The sequence below is a fragment of the Anguilla rostrata genome, chromosome 2, assembly GCF_018555375.3.
Source record: "Anguilla rostrata isolate EN2019 chromosome 2, ASM1855537v3, whole genome shotgun sequence".
Classification (NCBI taxonomy): Eukaryota; Metazoa; Chordata; class Actinopteri; order Anguilliformes; family Anguillidae; genus Anguilla; species Anguilla rostrata.
This window is the reverse complement of record NC_057934.1, coordinates 42,015,351-42,037,398: the sequence shown is the minus strand read 5'-3', so window position 1 is coordinate 42,037,398 and position 22,048 is coordinate 42,015,351. Positions and strand designations below refer to the sequence as shown.

The 22,048-nt window shown below is 47.4% G+C and overlaps 1 protein-coding gene across 1 annotated transcript in view; it reads left to right on the top strand.

Annotated features, from left to right (window-relative positions):
- ankfn1b (ankyrin repeat and fibronectin type III domain containing 1b) overlaps positions 1 to 22,048 on the top strand; it is a 142,535-nt gene that overhangs the window by 1,167 nt on the left and 119,320 nt on the right. The window contains exons 2-3 of the mRNA XM_064322288.1: positions 14,622 to 14,797; positions 20,563 to 20,798. Coding sequence (XP_064178358.1) covers positions 14,622 to 14,797; positions 20,563 to 20,798 — 412 coding nt within the window. The remainder of the gene's footprint in view (positions 1 to 14,621; positions 14,798 to 20,562; positions 20,799 to 22,048) is intronic.

Sequence of the window (22,048 nt, the reverse complement as noted above, 5' to 3'; positions counted from 1 at the left end):
CTCGCCTCCCAATATTAACACAACACCTTGCAGGTGGCATGAGGAGTTGCATTTCTCGTTCAGCTACAGAATTCAGTACCTCAAGTTTTTTTTTTTTTTTTTTACAAGAACACGATGGACCTGATTGGGAAATTACCCAGCGTATTAAATTATTAAAAGGTGAATCTAATTGGGGGATTATGAGCGGTGCTGTGAATCGCAGGGCAGCTGCCGTGTATACATAAACCAGGACAGTGGGCAGAGTAGCTGGGAATTGTCTGCTTCTGTGCAGAGATTACGGTCCTCGCTGGGGTCTTTGCAGTGCCTGACTGATTGTTTACGCTGGTGAAGGACCACCCCCCCCCCCCCCCCCACCAACCCTCGCCCCCCCAGGGTGAAGCTGGCGCTCAGTTAGGTCTTATGGAATGGCACTGCCAGAGCTTGGCACTGCATTCTGAAACCAGGAAGGCTTGTTCTTTTTTCTTCTGTTTCCCTTTCTAAGAAGCTGAAGCGCATAAAAGATTTGGGGATGAGCTTTGGTGTCGGTGAAAGGCAGGGTGCCGTTCAGGCATGAGGAGAGCCTGCCGCGGTCCGCGGCGGGAAGGTGCCGTTCGCCAGGAGGGAGTTGGCGAAATTGGTGGTGCTCAGCGCCGACGGCCACCCGCCTGCGCCTCCGCTGGGCACCGCGCCGTGGCGGCGTTGGGGTTGGGCTCGGAGGCGTCGGAGACGAACGGACGTTCGGACGCGAACGCCCCTTTGGCTTCACGCAGCGTCCGGTCAGCGCAGGGGGGAGTCCGCCCCGTGTGCAGAAGCAGGGCGTCACTCTGCTGGGAGTTCAGTCACGGGGGGGGAGCTTTTAAAGAGCGTTTAGGATTCAAAAGAGCGCAGCGGGGGAATGAGGGCGTGTGTCGTGACAAGCAGCAGGGTGTTTTCAGCTCACACCTCGTGTCTGTGTGTGTGTCTATGTGTGTTATATTCTGTATGTGTGTCTACGTGTGTTATATTCTGTATGTGTGTCTACGTGTGTTATATTCTGTATGTGTGTCTACGTGTGTTATATTCTGTATGTGTGTCTACGTGTGTTATATTCTGTATGTGTGTCTATGTGTGTTATATTCTGTATGTGTGTCTATGTGTGTTATATTCTGTATGTGTGTCTATGTGTGTTATATTCTGTATGTGTGTGTATATGTTAAAGTCTGTATGTATGTGTGTGTATGTGTGTTATAGTCTATAAGTGTGCATGTGTGTTAAAGTCTGTATGTGTTTTAATATATATTCTAAAGCTTACGTGTGTGTATGTGTGTTAACGTGTGTATGTGTGTGTTTGTGTGTATGTGATGTATGTTAAAGTCTGAATGTGTGTATGTGTGTTAAAGTCTGCATGTGTATATGTACTGTATGTTAAAGCCTGTATGTGTGTGTTTGTGTGTTAAAGTCTGTATGTTTGTGTGTATGTACTGTATGTTAAAGCCTGTATGTGTGTTTAGGTACTGTATGTTAAAGCCTGTATGTGTGTGTTTGTGTGTGTATGTGTGTATGTGCTGTATGCTAAAGCCGGTATGTGTGTGTATGTGTTTGTGCTGTATATTAAAGTATGTATGTGTATGTATGTGTTGTATGTTAAAGCCTGTATGTGTGTATGTACTGTATGTTATAGCCTACATGTGTGTTTATGTATGTTAAGCCATGGTACATGTGTGTACGTACTGTATGTTAAAGCCTGTATGTGTGTATGTACTGTATGTTATAGCCTACATGTGTGTTTATGTATGTTAAAGCCTGTATGTGTGTATCCCTGTGATTAAAGTGCAGCCCCATATTTGACACTGATGGATCTATCTCTGGGCGCAATATGCCTGATTATCATTTCTGAATCAGCCATTACCTTGCTATTCATCCTGACGCATTGAGCTATAAGGATGGAGGAAGCCATGGAGCTGCCCTGAGGGTCTGAGCAAAGGCTGCCTATCTGCGTGTGCAACATGGGTGGTGTCTGGGGAGAGGCTTTTATCTGGTCCTTATCGTGCTGCCACATGCTTGGTGCTTAATGTGAATAATCAACCTCTCAGTATAGATGGGGAATCATAGTCAGGTTTTCCAGTGTGATATTATGTTATTTTATAATGGTGCGTATTGTTTACATTATGAGTATGTATTGTTAATTGTGTGAAAAGATTATTTGTTATTCACAGTATTTTTAGTTATTCTGCTGTAACGTGGCCTGGAATGGGCTATTGAATGACAATATGAATACATTTTAGTGTCTTTAGTGTCTTTAGTGTATGGATGTTTATGCCTCAGTCAGTTAGGCTGATCTTTTTGTTTGGTAGTGCATCTCAAAATCTTTCATAATTTGTGCTTGGCTGACTTATTGACTTGTGTGTGTTTCCCACGAAGGTGTGACTCTAAGTGCCATAAAGTGCTTCAGATCCCACCACGTTGTGTTTCCTGTAAAGACCGGCTTTTTAACCAACCCGTCTCTTTCACTTAAAGATTACACGTTTACACGCCTTCTTCCCAGTGTTCATTTTTTTTTTTTTACAAACTTTATTGTTATTGTAGCTCTATTCCGCACAATTTGCCCGTGTCCTGTATGGGAGTAAGGGGTTGGTTACTGTCTCCAGAAGATCACACGATGGGCCGTCAGCTTGGACTCGTTTGCATTCAGTTGTTGATCATTCATTTGCTAAACGATAAGGTTTTGGTCAACTTTTCCATGTGTTCTGGGCAATTAGCATTTACCGATACACATGCTAGAGGGTAAAATGATATTCCTGCTAGAGGGCAAAAGCTGCTAAATATTAGGACCACTGTGGAATGGGCCAGCCCTGTCAAAACACGCACTACATCCAAACAGTCTATTTTGATCAAGCATAAAAGAAGTAGCAGCAGTATATCTGAAGCTTAATGGAAATGTCAAAAATACATAGAATGCCTGGGTGACCGCGTGGGGAACTGAAAGGTTTAAAGGTGGAAGGTGCTTGTGGTGACGGTCACTGATCTGCCCCCCCTGCATGATAATGTGATCGTATGAATGCGAGAGCACGCAATGCCATTGATCCAGAGCGCAGCACTGAAAACCCAGGGCTCCTCATGGCCAATTGTGCATGCTCTCATTAAGAAAGAAACACTGTGAGACCCACTGAGAAAGAAATACCAAGCGCAGCCTCTGCTGTTCATTTTGTAACAGATATAAACACTTTTTGTGAACACTATTAAGGGCAGACTCACTGAAATATTGATGCAGTGACCGCGCAACCGCGCCCGAATAGTTAGCAAGCGCAGTTTGTGATGTCACAGAAGCACAAGACCAAGACGTGTGGAGAGGACACAATGTCAGAAATAGAGAAACCTCAGGTTTCAGAAGCTGAATATCTTAGTGACATGGATCAATGCTAACTTGCCAAGACTAAAATTCAATAAAAATGATTGGAAGAAATTGTCCAACAAATTATCCAACGAGAACAAGTAGTCTGATCATGCAGTTGGATTGGGCATGCCAGTGACAATGCTGAGTCACACATTGAAGATAATTAAATTATGCCATGTTACAAACATTAGTTTTGTGTTTGTTTGTTGCATACATCTTTTGTTTTTTTTCTTTCCGTATAGCTTGTACGTAATAATCTAATATACAATGGCACGAACTGAGTACCAGTCTGATTTAGCACCTTGGAGAGTTCCATAGCTGCTGGCTTTCAGACAGCATTTTATGGGAGCTGTCCAAAGGCCTGAATGTGACTGCTGTCCATATTCTACTGCTGTGTGACTGCTGTCCATATTCTACTGTTATGTAACTGCTGTCCATATTCTACTGTTGTGTGACTGCTGTCCATATACTACTGTTGTGTGACTGCTGTCCATATTCTACTGTTGTGTGACTCTTGCCAATATTCTAACTGCTGTCCATATTCTACTGTTATGTAACTGCTGTCTATATTCTACTGCTGTGTACCTGCTGTCAATATTCTACTGTTATGTAACTGCTGTCCATATTCTACTGTTGTGTGACTGCTGTCTATATTCCACTGCTATGTAACTGCAGTTCATATTCTACTGCTATGTAGGCCACAGCCCACAATCTTAACTGACCTCTTACGGCTAACAGCTCTCAGAGGAGGGAGGGGTGCAGCTGCAGCTATATCTCACACATGCAATGTGTCACATTTTTTAGCTGTGAAACCTGCCATCGATCATTAGCCATCAGATGATCCCCCACGAGATATTTTTGGAGCGAGGGCTGTGGCAAGTTTCGACGGCGCTCGTGTTGCTATTTCCCTGGTAGCTCAGTCGTGTGCATTTGTGAATCATAGTGGGTGAATCAGACATACTTCTTTCTGGTCCTTGCAAGGGTTCAACAAATGCAAAAGCATCGTAGTCCTTTTTTTGGATTTCCCTCTCTGTGTTTAAATCAGGGTTGCCCTCATTACAATACTGTAGATAATATTCATTAGCGATGCTGAGTTTCATTCTGTAATTCTGCTACTCTTTTTGACATCGGCCCGCTCTTGTTAAGTCTGTAGTGCAGCTCATGCTCTTCTCTGCCGCATTAGTTTACATTTGACTCTGCGCCTCCTCTCTGCTGTCTGAGCATGCTTTATAAAAATGCTCTTCGTGCTAACCTCTGAATGCTCACACCTCTTTTCTGAATTTCAGCCAGCGGCGATACAATAACATTAATTGGAATCTTGCCTGGTCATTTTTTATTTGGCGCAAAATAATGGAGCGAAAGTAATAATGAATCAAACAGATCAATTGAGAAATATATGAGAGTGGTTGAATGACCAGCAAATTGGAGCAAATCAATATTTCTCGGAACAATTTTAGTATCTCGGTTCATAAAATTGTACCATTACGACAGAATGAATTTACTAACGTGGTTACTGGAGTTGTCTAAATATTTGTCTCTGTACAATGAAATGGGCTAGCCTGTTTAAATTGTAGTGGAAAACAAATTAGAGGTGGCAAGTTCGACGTGATCCTTGTCATCAAGCCATTCCAGGATTCAGTGACTCAGCCCGGTGCTGATGAATATTTTCTGCCTCTGTTAACCCTAAGAGGGATGGTCTACTCTTTCACAGAATGTCTGCTCTCTGGCATGTCTAACATGTTAGTGCTGTCTTCCTCTATGCTATACTATACTATACTATACTATACTATACTATACTATACTATACTATACTATACTATACTACACTACACTACACTACACTACACTATATTATGCTACACTATACTATAACCACTGCCATGTCGTTGACGAGTCTACTTATTGCATGGTTTTTAAATAGACCAAACCACATTACTGCCAGGTTTAAGGTTGTCCTATTAACCACTTCCTGTGGGTGGTAATTTATTACCATCTTTGTGAATCAGACATCTGCATAAAGGTTAGTCATTTTGGTGCTGAAATTTCTGTAGAAAACACAATTTAAAAATGCATGACCCGGACGGCACTCGTGTTGCTATTTCCCCGGTAGCTCGGTCGTGTGCGTTTTCTACCCACAACGGGTGCTTTGTGAGTCACGCATACTTCTTCCTGGTACTTTCAAGGGTTAAACAGGAGCAAAAGCATTGTAATCCTTGTGTGGATTCCCCTCTCAGTGTTTAAATCAGGGCTGCCCTCATTACAATACTGTAGATAATATTCATTAGCGATGCCGAGTTTCATATTGTAATTCTTGTTAACATCGGGCAGCTCTGGTTGAGTCTGTAATGTGGCTCACGCTGCCTGGTGCTGTCCCATCATCTCCTGGTTAAATTTTATTTGTGCTCCCGGTCTTATTATTCCCTCGCCTGTCACAGTTTCCATCAAGTGAACACCCTTATTGGACTCCTGAGCATTGAGGAAATAATGAATGCGCGCTTCGATACGCGGGTGCCGTGGGACTGTGGGAGGAATCCGAAAAATGAAATGCCACCGTATTAAGCGAGAGAGCAGATGAGGTTCTCCTTCATTTCACTCTCAAATTTTCGAGATAAAAAAAGAACACATCTTGATACGCTGTGTATTTCTTCCTGGGAATTTTAATTTTTTGAAGAGGTGGTGGTGATGCCGCATTTATATTGTGTCTTTTCGTGCGTTTGCGGCTTTGTCAGGTAATTAATTCTGCATATCGTCTCTAATTATGGATTTGAACTGAGGGCACAGTCATGAAACAAGACAGCAGACCCTGTGGTGCTTCATAAGGTAAATGGTAAACGGCCAGTAATCTGGGGCTGTTGAATTTCCCTGCAGTACTTTTTTTTTGGCTAAACAGACCTGCTTTCTTAGATTGCTTTCTGGTACGTGGGTGAATGCCAGTGAAGAAAGCAGTGTTTTATCACTTCTAAAATATTCACAAAAATATCTAATAACTGCCATTGCCAACAACACTAGTTTAGAATGTAGGTTCCCAAAATAGGGCATGAGAACCCAGAAGGGACAGGAATAGTTTCTGAACATGAAATAGAGCCTGAATCCTTACCTTTAAGCTAGACACTCCCATTTGTCTTCATTAAAAAGCATGTCATTTATTTTAACAAGCTCCATTCTCATTGGCAGGTTATTATATTGCTCTTAATTGTCTCTCAAACTGTAGAGTTCATGTCCCCTTAAACAATTTCCATTATTGGAGAGAGCTCAGTTCTGCACTCATTTAGCTTAGTGAATCATAAGAAAATATTTGTTTCTGCCATTTCCTTCCAATTTAGAATGCTCATTTATTTTCGCTAGCCATGCTGATTGCTGCAACTTCCACTGCCAATTCGGGAGAGCACAGATGGGCCCATGCTGTCCTCTGAAATGTGATGTCACACCCTTGCTTGTCACATCACAGTCTACAAGTTGAGCTTGTACAGACTTGAGTCAAAGGAGGACTCTTCTTCATATAAATAACATTAAAGAGGACATTTTTCCCCATTTTTCTAAGGACTCCATGGGTCCTTGTTTTTGAACCCCTGCTTTATAACTGCATAATCTGCTTGGGAACACTTTAGTTTTCCAGAGTGGATGATTTCTCTCCCCTATGTGTGCGGTCTTGTACATTTTTCATAGAATTGAAAAAAAAGTATTGAAAATGTAAAAAAGTGTCAATTGAAGATGGCTTGTTTTTTTTAAGGAAATATTTTATGGGTGAATTCATAAATCCAAATATTCTTCCAGCACTGCTTATGTTACCAACCTATGAGATTTTGGCATGAGATAAATACTATGCATGTTCATAATCTTGTATTATAGCGAATGCTAATCTGTAAAGATAATAACATTTGCTATTGAGATATTGCTATAGATAGCTACAAATTGGTATTTATTGTTCAACTTGTGAGCCTCCACTGGTTAGAGGAATCTGGAATGGAGCTACTTTATTAATGAGCTTATTTATATCCTGAATATAATTCTGTTCAGATCTGCTCATACTTCAAGGAGTTTTAGTAACAGAAAACAGCGAGTCTACAATCCTGCACATACACACATGCTTCTATTTAAGCTCTTCACATGCTGTTCCACAGTGATGGATGTGACTGTTTGTTGAACTCACATAAATGAAATGCTTCCACCATTTTAGAATTCCATGTTGGTAGGGGTACTTGAATTTCCATCAGATCTGAATAGTGGTATAGTTGAATGTATAATTAAAAGACATTAAAGATTAATTAAGGCTTTCTTAAAATTTTCTTAATCGTCCCTCCTTTCTGTAATATTGTAAAAAAAATCATACTAAATTGCTTTGTCAGTATGTTTGAAAACACTGACTTCACCTTAAACAAACACAGAGCCACAGTACAGACAGCACAGCGCACACAGGAAATGGGTGTGTGGTGTGTGAGCATGGACTGCCCAGCCTCTCTCTGAATAGAATGTACCTTAGGTCACTCATTGAATTAGCAGAAAGGACTCGGGCGTCGGTCTGTCATTCAATCTAATTTCACTCGGGATTTCAATTCTCAGGAGGCTAAGGAGGTTTAAACCTACAGCGATGGCCGTTGCTTCACGTTTGTCTCTGACTTTCAGATAATTGCAAAGGGTTGTTCTGCTGTCGCTCGGAAGCGTCATCGTATCGGAAAGAAATGAGCGGTGTAGGACTGGAACTTCTGGGGACTGCCAATCAGCACCATTTCTAAAAGGGGCTCATTAAGAAGCATGAGCAGTGAGCTCATCAGAGGCTGCTAATGTTTAGGAGAATCGCACATTTTTATATGGTAAATGCCCCCTCTGTCTTCATTTTGTCCCTATTAACTTCCCTGAAACTCTTAACCAGGAGAGTCAGACACCAGTCCTGCAGGGCCGCGGTGTCTGCCGGTTTTCAATGTGTTTCAGCGCGAGTGATTCATTAAAGTCTTCGATTGGCTAAGGAGTCCACAGACCTTGATCTCAAGGCCCTAGTTGGCTGCTGATTAAAAGGAGACCACAAATAAACCACAAATGCGTGCAGGCACTGTGGCCCCCCAGGACTGCAGTTTGAGACCCCCTGCCCTAAACAGTGGATCTGTGAGATGGGCTATCTTCACATAAATCGAATGTGCTCTGAATTTAACATGAGGAAATGGCCGGAAATCGAATGAAACCTTCAAGGGCCCGTTGCTGTGGACTTCATTGATTTTCCTCTCTCGCTGTCTTTGTGTGGCCTGTTTGCGTTTTGAGAGCAAATTCGCTGAGGGTCAGGCTGAATTTGTTTGATGTGGAGATCATCGCAAGCGGCTGACCGCGCTGGGGGCGACCCGCTCGCCTGGCTCGCCCCGCTCCCGGTTGCTATCCGGAGGGGGGCGCCGCGGCCAAACCGCTCTTTCGTTGCAGAGGCAGTAATACCAGGGGTCCCTGAACCCCCGTTTTTGTTGCCTTTGAAGAGGCGTCGTGTGAAGGTCCGCGCGGACCTCCGCGCTGCGATCGCGGAAAAGGTTTCTCAGCGTGAGGACCACTTCCTGTCTGGGTGACTCCGCTGCGCTCGGGGACCTTTCAGCACCAAGGACAGAGCCCTGTGGAATCACACGTTCCGTACAGAGCGCCGCTGTAGGTCTCTTCCCTCTGAATCATGGTACATGGGAACTGGAGAGGGTAGGAGGGGCCAGGCGGTGAAGCCTAGGAAGTAACGGGAAACCGTCTCTACTGTGCATGCTTGAGGGCAAAAGAGCTTTAAAAACCAAAGAAAACCTCATTGGTCCATTGTTTGTGATCATAAATTTCATTATGTGCTGCAGTTTCTGAAACAATTATTGTTTTAGCCCAGAAGTGTTGGGGAAATATGAATTAAAATGTGCATATTTTATTACGTAATGCATGTTTTTCAATCTGCCTTTTATATGAAATGTAACGGCTGTCAATCGAGTTTCAAAATACCTTCGAGAACATTTTATTTTGCCTGCAAAAAAAAAAGATTCCCCACTCACTTTAATGGGAGCTCCAATGTTTATCCCTTCGCACGCGCAGTACAGGCTTACTTCCGGGACTTCACGAACGTAGGTTTAGCTGAAGGCTTGCCTGCCTGTCTGGTTAAATGTGCTCGTCTGCGCTCTGAATCCGCGCCCCAGACGCGTGCGCGTCGGAGGGCTTTTAATCGTTTCGCGGGCGCCCGTGACCTCGGCCGAGGGTGAGCTCGGAGAAATGGGCCGCTGCGCGCTGCCTCTCCCCGAGATTATCGTCGAAAATATGGAAATTGGTCTCGCGCCGACTCGCGCGGGCCACGCCGCCGCGGCGCGTTGGAAATGTCATTATCAACGCGTCCGTGCCCAGAATCGTAGCGCATTCAGCGAGCGCATTGCTATGGAAGCCCTGCGGTAGAAGCCGCTGAGCGCTGCTCCCTACAATTTACTGTAGGCTCTTGCGCTGCAATGCGATGCAGCTTGCTGTCAAGTCATCCCTGGGGATGGCAGTGCCGTCAGAACTTTATAGCTGTAGAGAATTCCGTGTATACTGAGCAGTATAGTGCATGCTCATTCTGGAGGGCTCGGCTTAATAGCACCAGCAGAGAGAGCTCTGCAGGGCTGCGCTCTGTTGTGCATCACTGCTAGCTGAGAGCTGAAGTGCATTACTGTTGTGTTCTGGTGTAACACACACACTGACAGAGCTGGCAGAGTGACTGCGATCGGTACGACCGGGCGCACTATACAGTATGTGCTTCATGCACTCTACCTCATCACCCTACCTCCAATTTTGGAAAAGACTGTTGTCAAGGAACCGATTGTTTTTGCTTTCTTCCTGAAAGTCACTTAGCAACAGGTTTTGATCCTGAGTTGCTGCATAGCTTGATCCGTACGGGTCAACAGCACTGGGGAGGACGCAGTTCTTCTACTCCCTCTTCTACTGTTTTGGGAGAGGGGACTGTTTGGGGGCAAGGGGGTGGCTGCTTCCTGTCTTTGTTTTCTCTGCCCCCCAAGTAGTTGGTCGCTAACTGAAACCTGGCTCTCTGTGTATTCTTCTGTGTACATGCGTGCCGCTGTTCATTTGTATGTGTTAGCCTGTGTGTGTGTCTGTGTGTGTGTGAGAGAGAGAAAGTGTGTGGCTGTGTGTGTGTGTGTGTGTGTATGTGTGTGAGAGAGAGAAAGTGTGTGGCTGTGTGTGTGTGTGTGTGAGAGAGAGAGAGATAGAGAGAGAAGTGTGTGGCTGTGTGTGTGAGAGAGAGAGAGATAGAGAGAGAAAGAGTGTGTGTGTGTGAGAGGGTGAGAGAGTGTGGCTGTGGGAGAGAGAGAGAAAGATAGAGAGAGCGAGAGAAAGTGTTTGTGTGTGCATTTGCGCATCTGTGTGTGTGTGTGTCTGTGTGTGCGTGTGTGCCTCTGTGCATGTGTTTGTGTGTGTGTATGTACGTGTGTCTCTGTGTGTTTTCTTTGTGAGCTTATGAATAACACATGCTTCTGTGCTCTCTACCTTCCTGTTAAGATCTTTAACAGATGAATCTTTCCTGACATCAGGGGGAGGTTTAACGGTTTCCTGAGAGATGAAGGAATGTCTTGTCATGAGAAATAGGGATTTTCCACAGCTTTTCATTGCTCCATGTACAATCATCACATATTTATAATCATGGTGGGATTTATGCTTTATGAATAGAAAGGCCCCAGTATGGTATATGTCATGTAAAATGCATCACACATGCTGAATGGGATTATTACAACCATGCCTGTGTGAAAGAGACTGTATTGCTAAGTCATCTCTCACTTTTACTATGTTTTCTATTTTTAGTAAGTTTGTCAGTTTTACTTTTAATCTACACAATTGTTCTTTTGTTTTTTTCTGTTCTTATCAACCTCCATTGACAGATCCAATCTCTACACTATTTGTTATATACTATTTGTATCTTCTTTTCTGGTTATTCACTGTTACTATTTATATTTGTATCACATCAGAAATCTGTATTTATATGTGTGCATGTGTATTGATTTCATATTTTAATGGAACAGATTAGGAGTGGAGTGATTGGAAATAAAATAAACTGATTGTCTCTTTACACATTGTTTTAAAAAAACAGAGGACATAACATGAAGAAGAAAAAAACTTAATAAATGAGGATGGGGCTAGAAACCCAGAAGGGCTTATATGGCTCCTCTCCCTCATCAACAGTAAACAGAATAATAATAATAATAATAGTACAACAGAGCAACTGATGCAGTCGGCTCAGCTCCACGTCTTAGCCCGAGCCTCGGTCTTTAGCCGCCCCCCCATCCTTACGTGCGCTTGGGTGAGGCCGCGGCTAGCGAACCCGACGCCGCCGGCTAATGATTTATGCACGAGCCGCTCGATTGATCGGCCGCTGGCTGAATGGAAACGGGGACGAGTCGGACAATCAAAGGCGAGCCGTCCCGGCTCTGGGGGGGCGGCTCAGCGGCACCGCGCGGGCCTCCGCGCGCGGGGGATCAAACGCTCTTTAATGTCCCCCGTGCTCGGAGCGGGCTCTCCATTTACAGCGGGACAAGGGCGGGGGGGAGGGGGGGAGGAGGGGGGAGGAGGGGTAACCGTGCCAATCACCTGGCTCCGGCTCATTGGCCAGCAATCACCGCTCGTTCGTTCTCGTTATTGCAATTACGCTGCCTCCGCTCGTTACTTCAGTTGCGCTGAAATGGGCGCGCTTGTGCAGGGCTGATTGGGGCCCGGACTTTGGGGAATGTCTGTAGTGCGGGGGGAGCCGTGGCCTGCCCTGCTGTCCTGAACGCGCTGCTTGTGTTTCTGTGTGCGCTTTTTGGCGGCCCGCGTGCGGAGAGTGACGTAAACGTGCAGTATCCGCTGATTTCGTTGTGTCACGGCGGGCTGCAGTGAGGTACAGTGGGTAAGGAACTGGTCTTGTAACGGTAAAAGGTCACAGGTTCGATTCCTGGGTAGGACACTGCCGTTGTACCCTTGAGCAAGGTACTTAACCGAAATTGCTTCAGGATATATCCAGCCGTATAAATGGCTGCAATGTAAATGCTATGGAAAAGCTGTGTAAGTCGCTCTGGATAAGAGCATCTGCTAAATGTCTGTAATGTAATGTAATGTAATGTAACATTTGCCCTGTCCCCTCCCTGCCGGTAATGGCTGATGCCCGCTCACCCTGTAACGCCTCGCGCGGCTGTTTTGTCATGTTGAGCTGAAGAGCCCGGCTGGGCTGGGCTTGCCGCTGACAGGCGTCAGCTGGTCACATGACCGTCCTCTATGAAGCTGTTTACGTACGCGGCGAAGGCACGGTGCTGCTGGATGCTGGGAAGGACGGCTTGTCCGTAGCATTATGACAGCCCCTCCTCTGCTGCTGGGCCCAGAAATAGCCCTGGCACTTCCCAGCTGTAACTGTGGTGGGGTGGGGGGGCGGGGAAGAGGGAGGAGCCGATTCAGGGAGTGTGCTGAGAGGGTCTGTTAGAGCCGCTGTGAGCCACAGGGGCCCTGTCGCCATGGCCTGCCCCCCCCCCCCCCCCGACCACCTCACCCCCCCCACGTTGGTGTCACTGCCCCATCCGTACATGTCTTATCACTGTCTCTGCTGACCGGTTATGCAGAATGCAGTTTAATTATCGAGTTATTAATTAGTTATCCATTTTATTTCCCTTAGCAGGTCTGACTCTGTTGCACAGCTCTGTAGCATTGTAATCCTTCCGAATAATTGAATAATTTTTCAATTATTTTTGGTCTACAACAATTTGTCAGTTATTTATTTATTAATTAATTTCTTTATTTTTGTCTACAACCGTTCTGAATGAATAGACGGCAAATTTTTTAATGACTAAAAAAATATAATCTGCAAAAAGCTTTAAACTCTGGGGTTTTGTCCAGAATTTTGGCTGCTTTGTACTTGCAAAGCTTTGCCATTAAATGTTGAAATTATGCTCAGACTTTGTGTTTTCGGAAGATTCCTTTGCATTCGGCGTTCTTGATTTTCTGCCGTAAACATGGGAGGGTTGCCAAGGAAGTGATGACATGAATCACAGCGCGAATGAAAAGTCCGTGAAATTAATTCTTTCTGCGCTGCGCGTTCGATCGGCTTCCAGTATTGAAATCGGGGGCAGGTTGTGCAGCGAGCCGCGTAACAGCTCAAAGATGGCCGCCTCACCTTTCAGCTCAGCGTTCCCTCTGGGCACTGGACCGAATTGCTTCAGTTTCGCTGAGAAAGTGCCAGACACACCTGCAGGAAACTCGAGCCACACACGGAAAGAAGTACAGCAGTGTGCCGAACTGCAACATGCTAATTATAAAATTATAGGATGTATAAGTGTCCATGCGGTTTTTTTGAGCCACACCTAGAGATTTTAAGCAAGACCTCCTGGCGGTTTGGTGCGGAAGCATTCATCCTCTGTGAAGAATCTGCCATCTATGCCACTTTAATGTTTTATCACTGGTACATCTCTCCCTCATTCAGACTCAGACTCAAATTCATTTGCTGTTGTTGTTCAGCTCTGAATCGCAGTAACTCGAGGGCTCAGATAATTACTCTGCAGTCGTTGATGACGCGCCTTTAACGGCACTTCAGGCAAACCGTATCCTGACATAAAAGGCTTATCCGCTCATAAAAAAAAGTCTTAAAATGGTTCCCAGCGAGAAGGCCGTAACGGTTTTATTTTGTGAACGCTTCTCGTCGAGACTCGGCGCTGCTTCAGTCGTAAATCCCGGAGCGGGAAACCGCCAAACGGGCGATATCGCCGGGTCCAGCCGCGGTCCCTTCTCCCCCCGCGCTCGTACCGCCCGCGCGGCTCGCCTCGTCAGAACTACAGCGGCACACCGGCGCTGTGAATAATACATGAGTTAATTCAGCTTGACCTGTAGCAAACATCTAGACTGACACCGCTGGGGCCCGGCCAGCATCTGCTGGTGCAATTTAATTGAGTTTCTCAGTTTAAATGAGTTTTTTTTTCTGAGCCGCTTCATTGTGCTGGATTTAATTAATGGGATGACTCCGCTCCTTGTTTGGGAGTGAATGAATGTGATGGACGGATTTTTTTTTTTTCCCCCTCGATTTTGCATTTTTGTTATTTAACGCGGGCGCCTGCGTTGCGCGCGGATTCCGCTGAGACAGGAAGTACGGTTAATTGAGAAAATCGGTCTGAGGCGAAGACTGGGAAAATGAAGACCGCGACGCATTGACTGGCGCGGTCCTTGCGCTCTGCGAAACGCAGACCCCAAAGTACTCAATTAAAACGCGGTTGAGCGTTTGGTAAACGGTTGATCTCATTGCGAGCCATTGCATCTTTTTTTCTTTACCCCGCAGGTCACTGGAAAGGAAACTACAGAGACCCCTCCTGGCCAAGTCCCGCACCCTTCCCAGCATTCCTCAGTCCCCTACCGTGGCCAGGGTGCTCCACTCCGATCTAGTGGACGGCAGTCCTCCTCGCAGAATACAACCCAGCACCAGCCACCCCAAGGCTTGCACACTGCCACCTGCAGGTGAGGAGGACCTAGGCTCATTGAAATTCGATAGCCATTGGAGCATCAAGGTGTTGTGCGTTCTGTTTGTCCTCATTACGTTCATTAATCACTGCTTGCTTACATACATTGACAAAAGTGTGTGTGAAAAGAGTGTGAAAACGTGCATATTTTTAAAAAACCATGTTCCCCCATTTCTCCTTTATTCCCCACTTATGAATACTCAGTTGTAATTGCTGGACTACATGGCTGCAGCATCCTCGGCAGGTTGAGGTTGTCATTATGCATCAGCCTTTGGTCTCCAGGCCACGATCACACTTGACCAAAATTATAGAAGGCGCACACACACGCAGAACACACAGTAATGGCTGCATCATATCACTCATTACTGTACTGCAGCATCTTCTTCGTACATGTCAAAGACTTGCTTGAGGAAGCAGACTGAGCCTGTGCAAGCTTTTCTGCATTTTTATGCATTGACATCACTGTAATCATAATACATTTTTTGTGCGCTTGCTTATTGTCTTTTTTGTCTCTTAAAATAACTGTGAAGCTTGAATAATGAAAAAGGCCATGCCAATAGCTTTCTTGCCTAGCCTGATTGGCTCCCCCTGTGTGCTACGCTACTGTTTAGCATATTACCAACACTCTTTCTCACTCCAATTTTCAGACGTAATTTTGTGTAGAAAAATATTACTTGCAGGCGAATTCTACTGTATTGATCGGCTGATTTGCTCATTCCAATGCGATGACCTGTTCTGACAGCTGGCCGCTGAACCAGAAATCATCGTTCTTTTTATAGAATGAGCCGGTATGTCGGAGGGTTGCACTGAGGCTTCCGGCATGTTTTGTCCTGCCTGTCCTCTTCTGCATGCCAAACCTGTCTTCTTTCACGACCGCTCTGTGCGGTAAACAACGCCACAACAGGTGCCGTCAAATGGCCAAAAAGGCAATATGGCTGCGGACCAGCTCATTAGACGGGGCTTCATTTCCCCCAAATCAGCGTATTGTCCCTAATTTACAGCCTGCAGCGAGGTGGAATATCTCCCCCAACAGCCGGCCAACACAGCGAAAATGCCTATCGTTCACTTTCAGTTGCTAACGTGTTTCAGCTCATCTTTTAGCTCCAGGAATAGCGAGAACACTGCGGGGGCTACGCTTAAATTGGATAGGTAAGAGAAGCTGCTCTGTCAGAGCTGCACACGCAAGTGTCCGTGACGGAGGGGCGGGGGGGGGGGGGGTGGCAGGTTGGCGTCTGACTGATGCCCTGCTCATTATGGCTCCTAAAACACGTCTAAATGCGGCGCAAAAGAGAGAGAGGCCCGTTTTTTTTCCCCGCCGTCCGTCACCAGGCCCGCTGACGACAACCCGCTCCGACAGCTAGCGTCCGCCGCCGCGCGGAAGCCGGCGCACGTCACCCTTCTGTCAGGCGGAGCTGCGGAGGGGAGGCGCTGCTGTGACTGGCGCTGCTATCTGATCCCGGTCTCCGGCTCTCTCTCTCTCTCTCTCTCTCTCTCTCTCTCTCCCTCTCCCTCTCCCTCTCTCTCTCTCTGCCCTTATGAAATCCCCTCCTGGCTTTGATATCTGATGCTCTGAATACAAAAGCATTTCTGCTGCCCTGATAAAAAAAAAAAAATACACAGCTAACCCCCCATGCGCACTCTGCTTTATTGGATGCTTATTTGCTTAACCTGAACCGATTGGCTGCTTGGAGACCTACCGTGTGCATTTGCAGGTAAACGGAGAGTTTGGCTGCGGAGGCCAGAAGCAGGGATGGGAGTTTTTGTGAGGAGGAGGAGGAGGGCTTGTTGAAGTCGTGTCACGTTGTTTTATCAGGGCCATCGCTGCTGTTCCAAACCAAAGAAAGAGGTAGCAGTTGATCCCTTAGCCTTTCTTGCTTGTGATGTTTCATCTGAACCCTTACCTCCGGGGAGGGGGGGCTGAGGCTCATTGAAGTCTGCTTCTGAGAGGAGACCCAGCCCTTTGGCCCCTCTTGCCAAAGAGCTGAAAGTGTCCAAACGGCCTCTGCTTTCACGAGCTCGCCTTGCTTTTAAAATGTCTGACGGTGGAGGACTGTCTCCCCACCATCTCTGTGACTGTCGTGTAAGAACATTAGCAGTTTGGGCTGGAAAGATATGACTATATATCTACGCCCCCTGTTACATAATTTTGTAATGCAGTATTTTATAAGGCTAAATTAAAAAATGAATTAGCGTTCCTATAAAACTGGGCTCATTTTCTTCATGTCTGTTGATACTTTGTGAGAGATAATGCATGAAAACTTCCTGCCTACATTAATATGGTAATAATTATCTGTGTGCCTATTAATGTTGCCACCTACTGTCTTCAATTTGAACGCCCCTTTAAGTGAAACAAATAAAAGATATACTGCATGATGAAATCACGGTGAAAGTTGTATTGCGGAACAGGCACAGAGAGAGAGAAAGAGAAAGACTTCTTCCTTGAATTTGTGTTTTTAGAGACTTGCCATGGCTTCTGTCATAAAGTGGCAGCTGACCTAGGGAATTGGGGGGGGGGGGGCGGAGGGGGGTGGGTCGTCGAGCGCCGCTCTGCCTCGCTTCCACATTCTCGGAGCTTGTCCGTCAAATTATCGCCCGCGCGCGACATTCCCAGCATCCCTGGCAGATCTGACGACCATCAGAGACCTGCCACGCCGGAGCGGAGGGGTCAGGGGGTCGTGGCTCAGGCAGAACGGCTGGCTCCAGGCCAGTCTCGCTCACAGCAGCTTTCTCTGGAAAAGCAGCTGCCGGTTTCCCGCTGAGGAGAGACGTCGGGTTGGTCTTAACGTGCGGCAGGGAAAACTCGAGATGGCTTTACCATGCGACGCGCCGCTACATGCTAAAACCGTTTTTCTTTTACTCCGGTTTTAAATTGGCAGCCATGGGTTGGTCCTTGCTAGAGGCTCATAATCGCGCTGAGGTCTTGGAGCCCTTGGCTGTCGTTACAGTGTTTTCCTCTCTGCTGTGCAGAAACAGGCGGGGATAAAGAGAGGAGATGTTCTCTTAATGTTCTTAACATCTGCTTAGTGCTGGGAACGGTGGCTCAGATGCTTCTCCAAGCTGAAGAACCTTTCATAATCAGCTTGCATAACCCTCACCGCACACACGCAGGAGCACGCATGCACAAACACGCACACACACACACATACACACACAGGAGAACACACACACACACACATACACACACAAACACACAGAGGAGAACACACACACAAACACACAAACATGCACGCGCATACACACATGCACAAGCACACACACACACACACACACACACACATATACACGCACAAACACACAAACATGCGCACGCATACACACATGCACACGCACAAACACACACAAACATGCACACACACATCTCAGACTCAGTCGTCGTCTGATCCAGAGGGTTGTCAGCTCCCCCCCCCCCCTCCTCTCCGTAGCTGAGGGCTGATAGACTCAGAGCTGCAGAACAGAGGAGAGCTGAAAGCACTAAACTCCTAAAGCCTGTCTGGCACCGGGAGGGGAAGGGACAGAACCGCCGAGCTCGCGCTCCCAAAGAGGGACCAGCGGACCGCAGGCAGAGGAATGGCGGCGGTAAACGCAGCAGCGGCGGCGGCGTGTTTCAGAGGGTGTGCAGGCAGCCCCCCCTCCCTCTTCCCCTCCCCGACTCCAGCCTGCTAATGCGAGTGAAAATCCCTCGCTGCGCCCGGGGCTAACGATTCTCTGCGGTGCCCCCCCCCCCCGCCCCCCCGCCCACCCCCCGCCTTTCACTCAGCGTTATCGTCAGCGCGCAGCCCCCGTTAGCGCTGGCGTCAGCGGAGCGCGGCTGCCCGGCGCGTCCGCCTCACGCAGCGCCGCACGCCCCGCTCCCGCTGCCGACACGAAGCCCGGCCCACGCTGACCTTCTCATCCTGAGCGAAACACAAACAGGAAAACGCTCTGCCCTTCCGATGGAAACGGAATCGATTTTTCCGCGACGCGGCCTCCCCTCTTGTTAGTTGCCGTTACCGCGGTTTGAAAGATCAGGCTCCTGCGTGGAGTTTGGAGAGTTTTCGTTATCGACCGGCCTTCCGCTTTGCTCCGGCTCCTAGCTTCTTCCAGTCTCAAATGGGCTTCTCCTTCCGTCTTAAACTCTCGACTGCGAGTCGAAACTCTTCCGTTTCGCGCGCGGATGATTCCGGAACGTCTCTCTAATCGCTCTCTCGGAGGATTCGTTTCACCCCGGCGTCTGTCTGAGTGACGACACGCGCCTGCGTCGAAGGATTCATTTCTCCCCTGATTTAAAGCGATGTTTTTGTGATAGCGTGAGTAGTGCGGCACGCTTGCCGCTCCCGCAGACAAATGAGTTTCATTTCGCTGAGAACGCTACGGACGGCTCCTTGTGGATCGCACCTGCAGGTCTCATCAATAATGGAAGCCCTAACCCAAAGCTTGAGAGACACACGATCCCCTCCCTTTCACGTGCTAACGGCTAATCTGAGACCTCCGGCTGCTTTTGGCCGAGCTGAGAGGCGGCCCCTCCATTTTAAGCCCCCCCCCCCCAATTATTTTTTTTTTTTTTGTGCCACCGTCGCTCACGAATATCAACTCAAACGACTCGAGTCTTTTTTTCCTGCCTCTGTTGCCTAGCAACCGGTGTCACCATTCGCGCGGCGCGTTTCGGGGGCTCGATCGCGACGCGCCGCACATTCCTAATTCGAGTTACCAATTAGACAGCCTCCGCGTTCCAGCCTTTTCACTGTCTGATTCTGCCCTCCGGCAGTCATTAAAAATATTATTCTTGTTCTGTTATTTATTTATTTTTTTTTATGGGGATTTAATCTGAAGCTTTAGGCTTGAGTTTTTTTGGCGGCGGTTCAGACGCTGATATTACTGAATCATTAGCCGAGATGAAAGGCTCGGCCCCGTATGGATAATAAAGCAGTAGCGGGCGGGGGCATCCGAACGGCTCCGCGTGCGCGCTATCTCAACCGCACATCGCCGTGCTCCGTACCGCGTGAAGACAGACGCGCGAGCGTCCGCACCGCCGCTGAGGCTCTGTATCAGCACATTTATAGAGTTCAGCCCCTTCCACCCCTTTCTGTTCTCTGAAACCCATCCCCACCTTCATTAAACACCCTTTTCTCTTCACCCATCCCCCTCTGCACCACGCAGTTCTCATGCTGCATGTCACGTGAGAAGTTGTTTTCACACATGCAGTCACACTGTCACCCGCAGACAGACCTGGTCACCACAGCACTAGGCACTGTTCACACATTATGCACCTTCCACCTACTGTCTCTGACACCATCCCCACTTCAAACACTTTTCTCCACCCATCCTCAGCGCATGTCACACATCATGCACTCAGACACTGTGTCACACACATGCACTCAGACACTGTGTCACACACACGCACTCAGACACTGTGTCACACACACACACACTCAGACACTGTGTCACACACACACACTCAAACACTATGCCACACACACACATACACACACACACACACAGACACTATGCCACACACACACACACACTCAGACACTGTGTCACTCATACACACTCAGACACTGTGCCACACACACACACACACACACACTCAGACACTATGTCACACACACACTCAGACACTAAGCCGCACACACACACACACACACACTCAGACACTATGCCACACACACACACACACACACGCACACACTCAGACACTATGCCACACACACACTCAGACACTGTCACACTGCGCACCATATCGTGCTTTATACTGGTGTGACCCCCCGCTCTCCTGTCTTACAGACGAGGCCTGGCGGTTGGAGGACGACGAGGAAGAGGAGGGCGAGGAGGAGTCGAGCCACCTGCGCGCGGAGGTGCGCCCGCGCTCCCAGTCGCCCTTCTCCCATTTCCGCTCGCGGGCCGCCTACCTGCGCAAGAGCGTCTCCGTGGACGACCACCTGGGCATGGTGGAGTACAGTGCCCCGCCCCCGGAGGGCAAGAGCCGCCGCGGCGGCAAGGGCAAGCTGAAGAGGAAGTTTGTGAGTGCCACCCCTCCTTTCCCTAAGCTTCTGACTGCCCCCACAGCTTTCAGCCTAGCTAAGAGCCCGTCTTCCTTTTCAAAGTCTTTACTTCCGAAGGTTGTCTTTTCTGGTAATGAAAAACGAATACTCGACCCTTCTGGAGGAAAATATATGTTCTCGTTTTTCCTGCTTGTTGAGCAGAAATAGTGTGAAAAGATTGGCTGAGTAAGCCGTGCCTCTCTGAAACATGTGCTTTTTTTCTCTACAAGCTGTGATGTAGCGCAAGGTAAACACGACTGCAGATGACTGTGGCTAGCTTACGTGAAAACACGCAGACTTCCCTGGGCGTGATCTCTTGTGACATCACTCACCACCGCTGTGAGGTTCTAGCGATATTTACCACCCTGTGCCTGCTGGGAATTCAAAAGAGTTCAATAAGAATCCCATCGGATGCCTTGCTTGTGGTGAAAACAATGTCAAATACAATCATTTTAATTATATTTATTTTTATTGATTGCCACTGCATTTTATATTTCAGTAGTGTTGTTTTTCAAAAAAAAGAAAGAAAAGCTATTCCTCTACTGGCTGGCCTGGTGTCAATAATTAAAGACAAGCTAAATGGTAAAATACCGCTTATACGGAATCTATAGCAAACTGACACCGTGGATGGGCTGATTGTAGGCTATAAATTAGCTGATAAAATGGTCCAAGCATAGAATTGTTTGAATGTGAAATTGAGGATAAGCGAGGTGATGCATCTCCAGGCCTCTGGGTCATAGTGGGTTTGAACCATTAGAGGGCCGGAGCCGGAATGGTCTGTGACCTCAGAGTGGGGTAATGGGGCAGACACCCCCGGGAAGAGAACAGAACTGCAAACGGGTAAGGAACCTGATAATTACGCTGCTGAGCATTGAACAAGCAGAGGTCTGAGTTTAATATGGAAAGGCCCCAGGGCGCTCTGCTATGGCAGCATATCTTAACGGTTTGTAGAAAGGGAGTTTACGCTGCGCAACCGTGAGTGTGGTTCCGACCGGGCAGACTCCGCCCCAACACAGCGTGGCACAGCGAATCAGAACACTCACATGCAGTGACTGGCAGCAGCACCGTCAGCTCCACGGGAGGCTCTATGGTCCTGAGCCATCCTTCCATGAATGTATAACTATTAGCAATGATTAAAAAGGTAAAGTTTGAGCCTGTGTTTAGAAACAGGGTGTGTCTGAAGCCTGGACATGAGAAAGGAGATTAGTCTATGAGACAGGAGCTCTGTG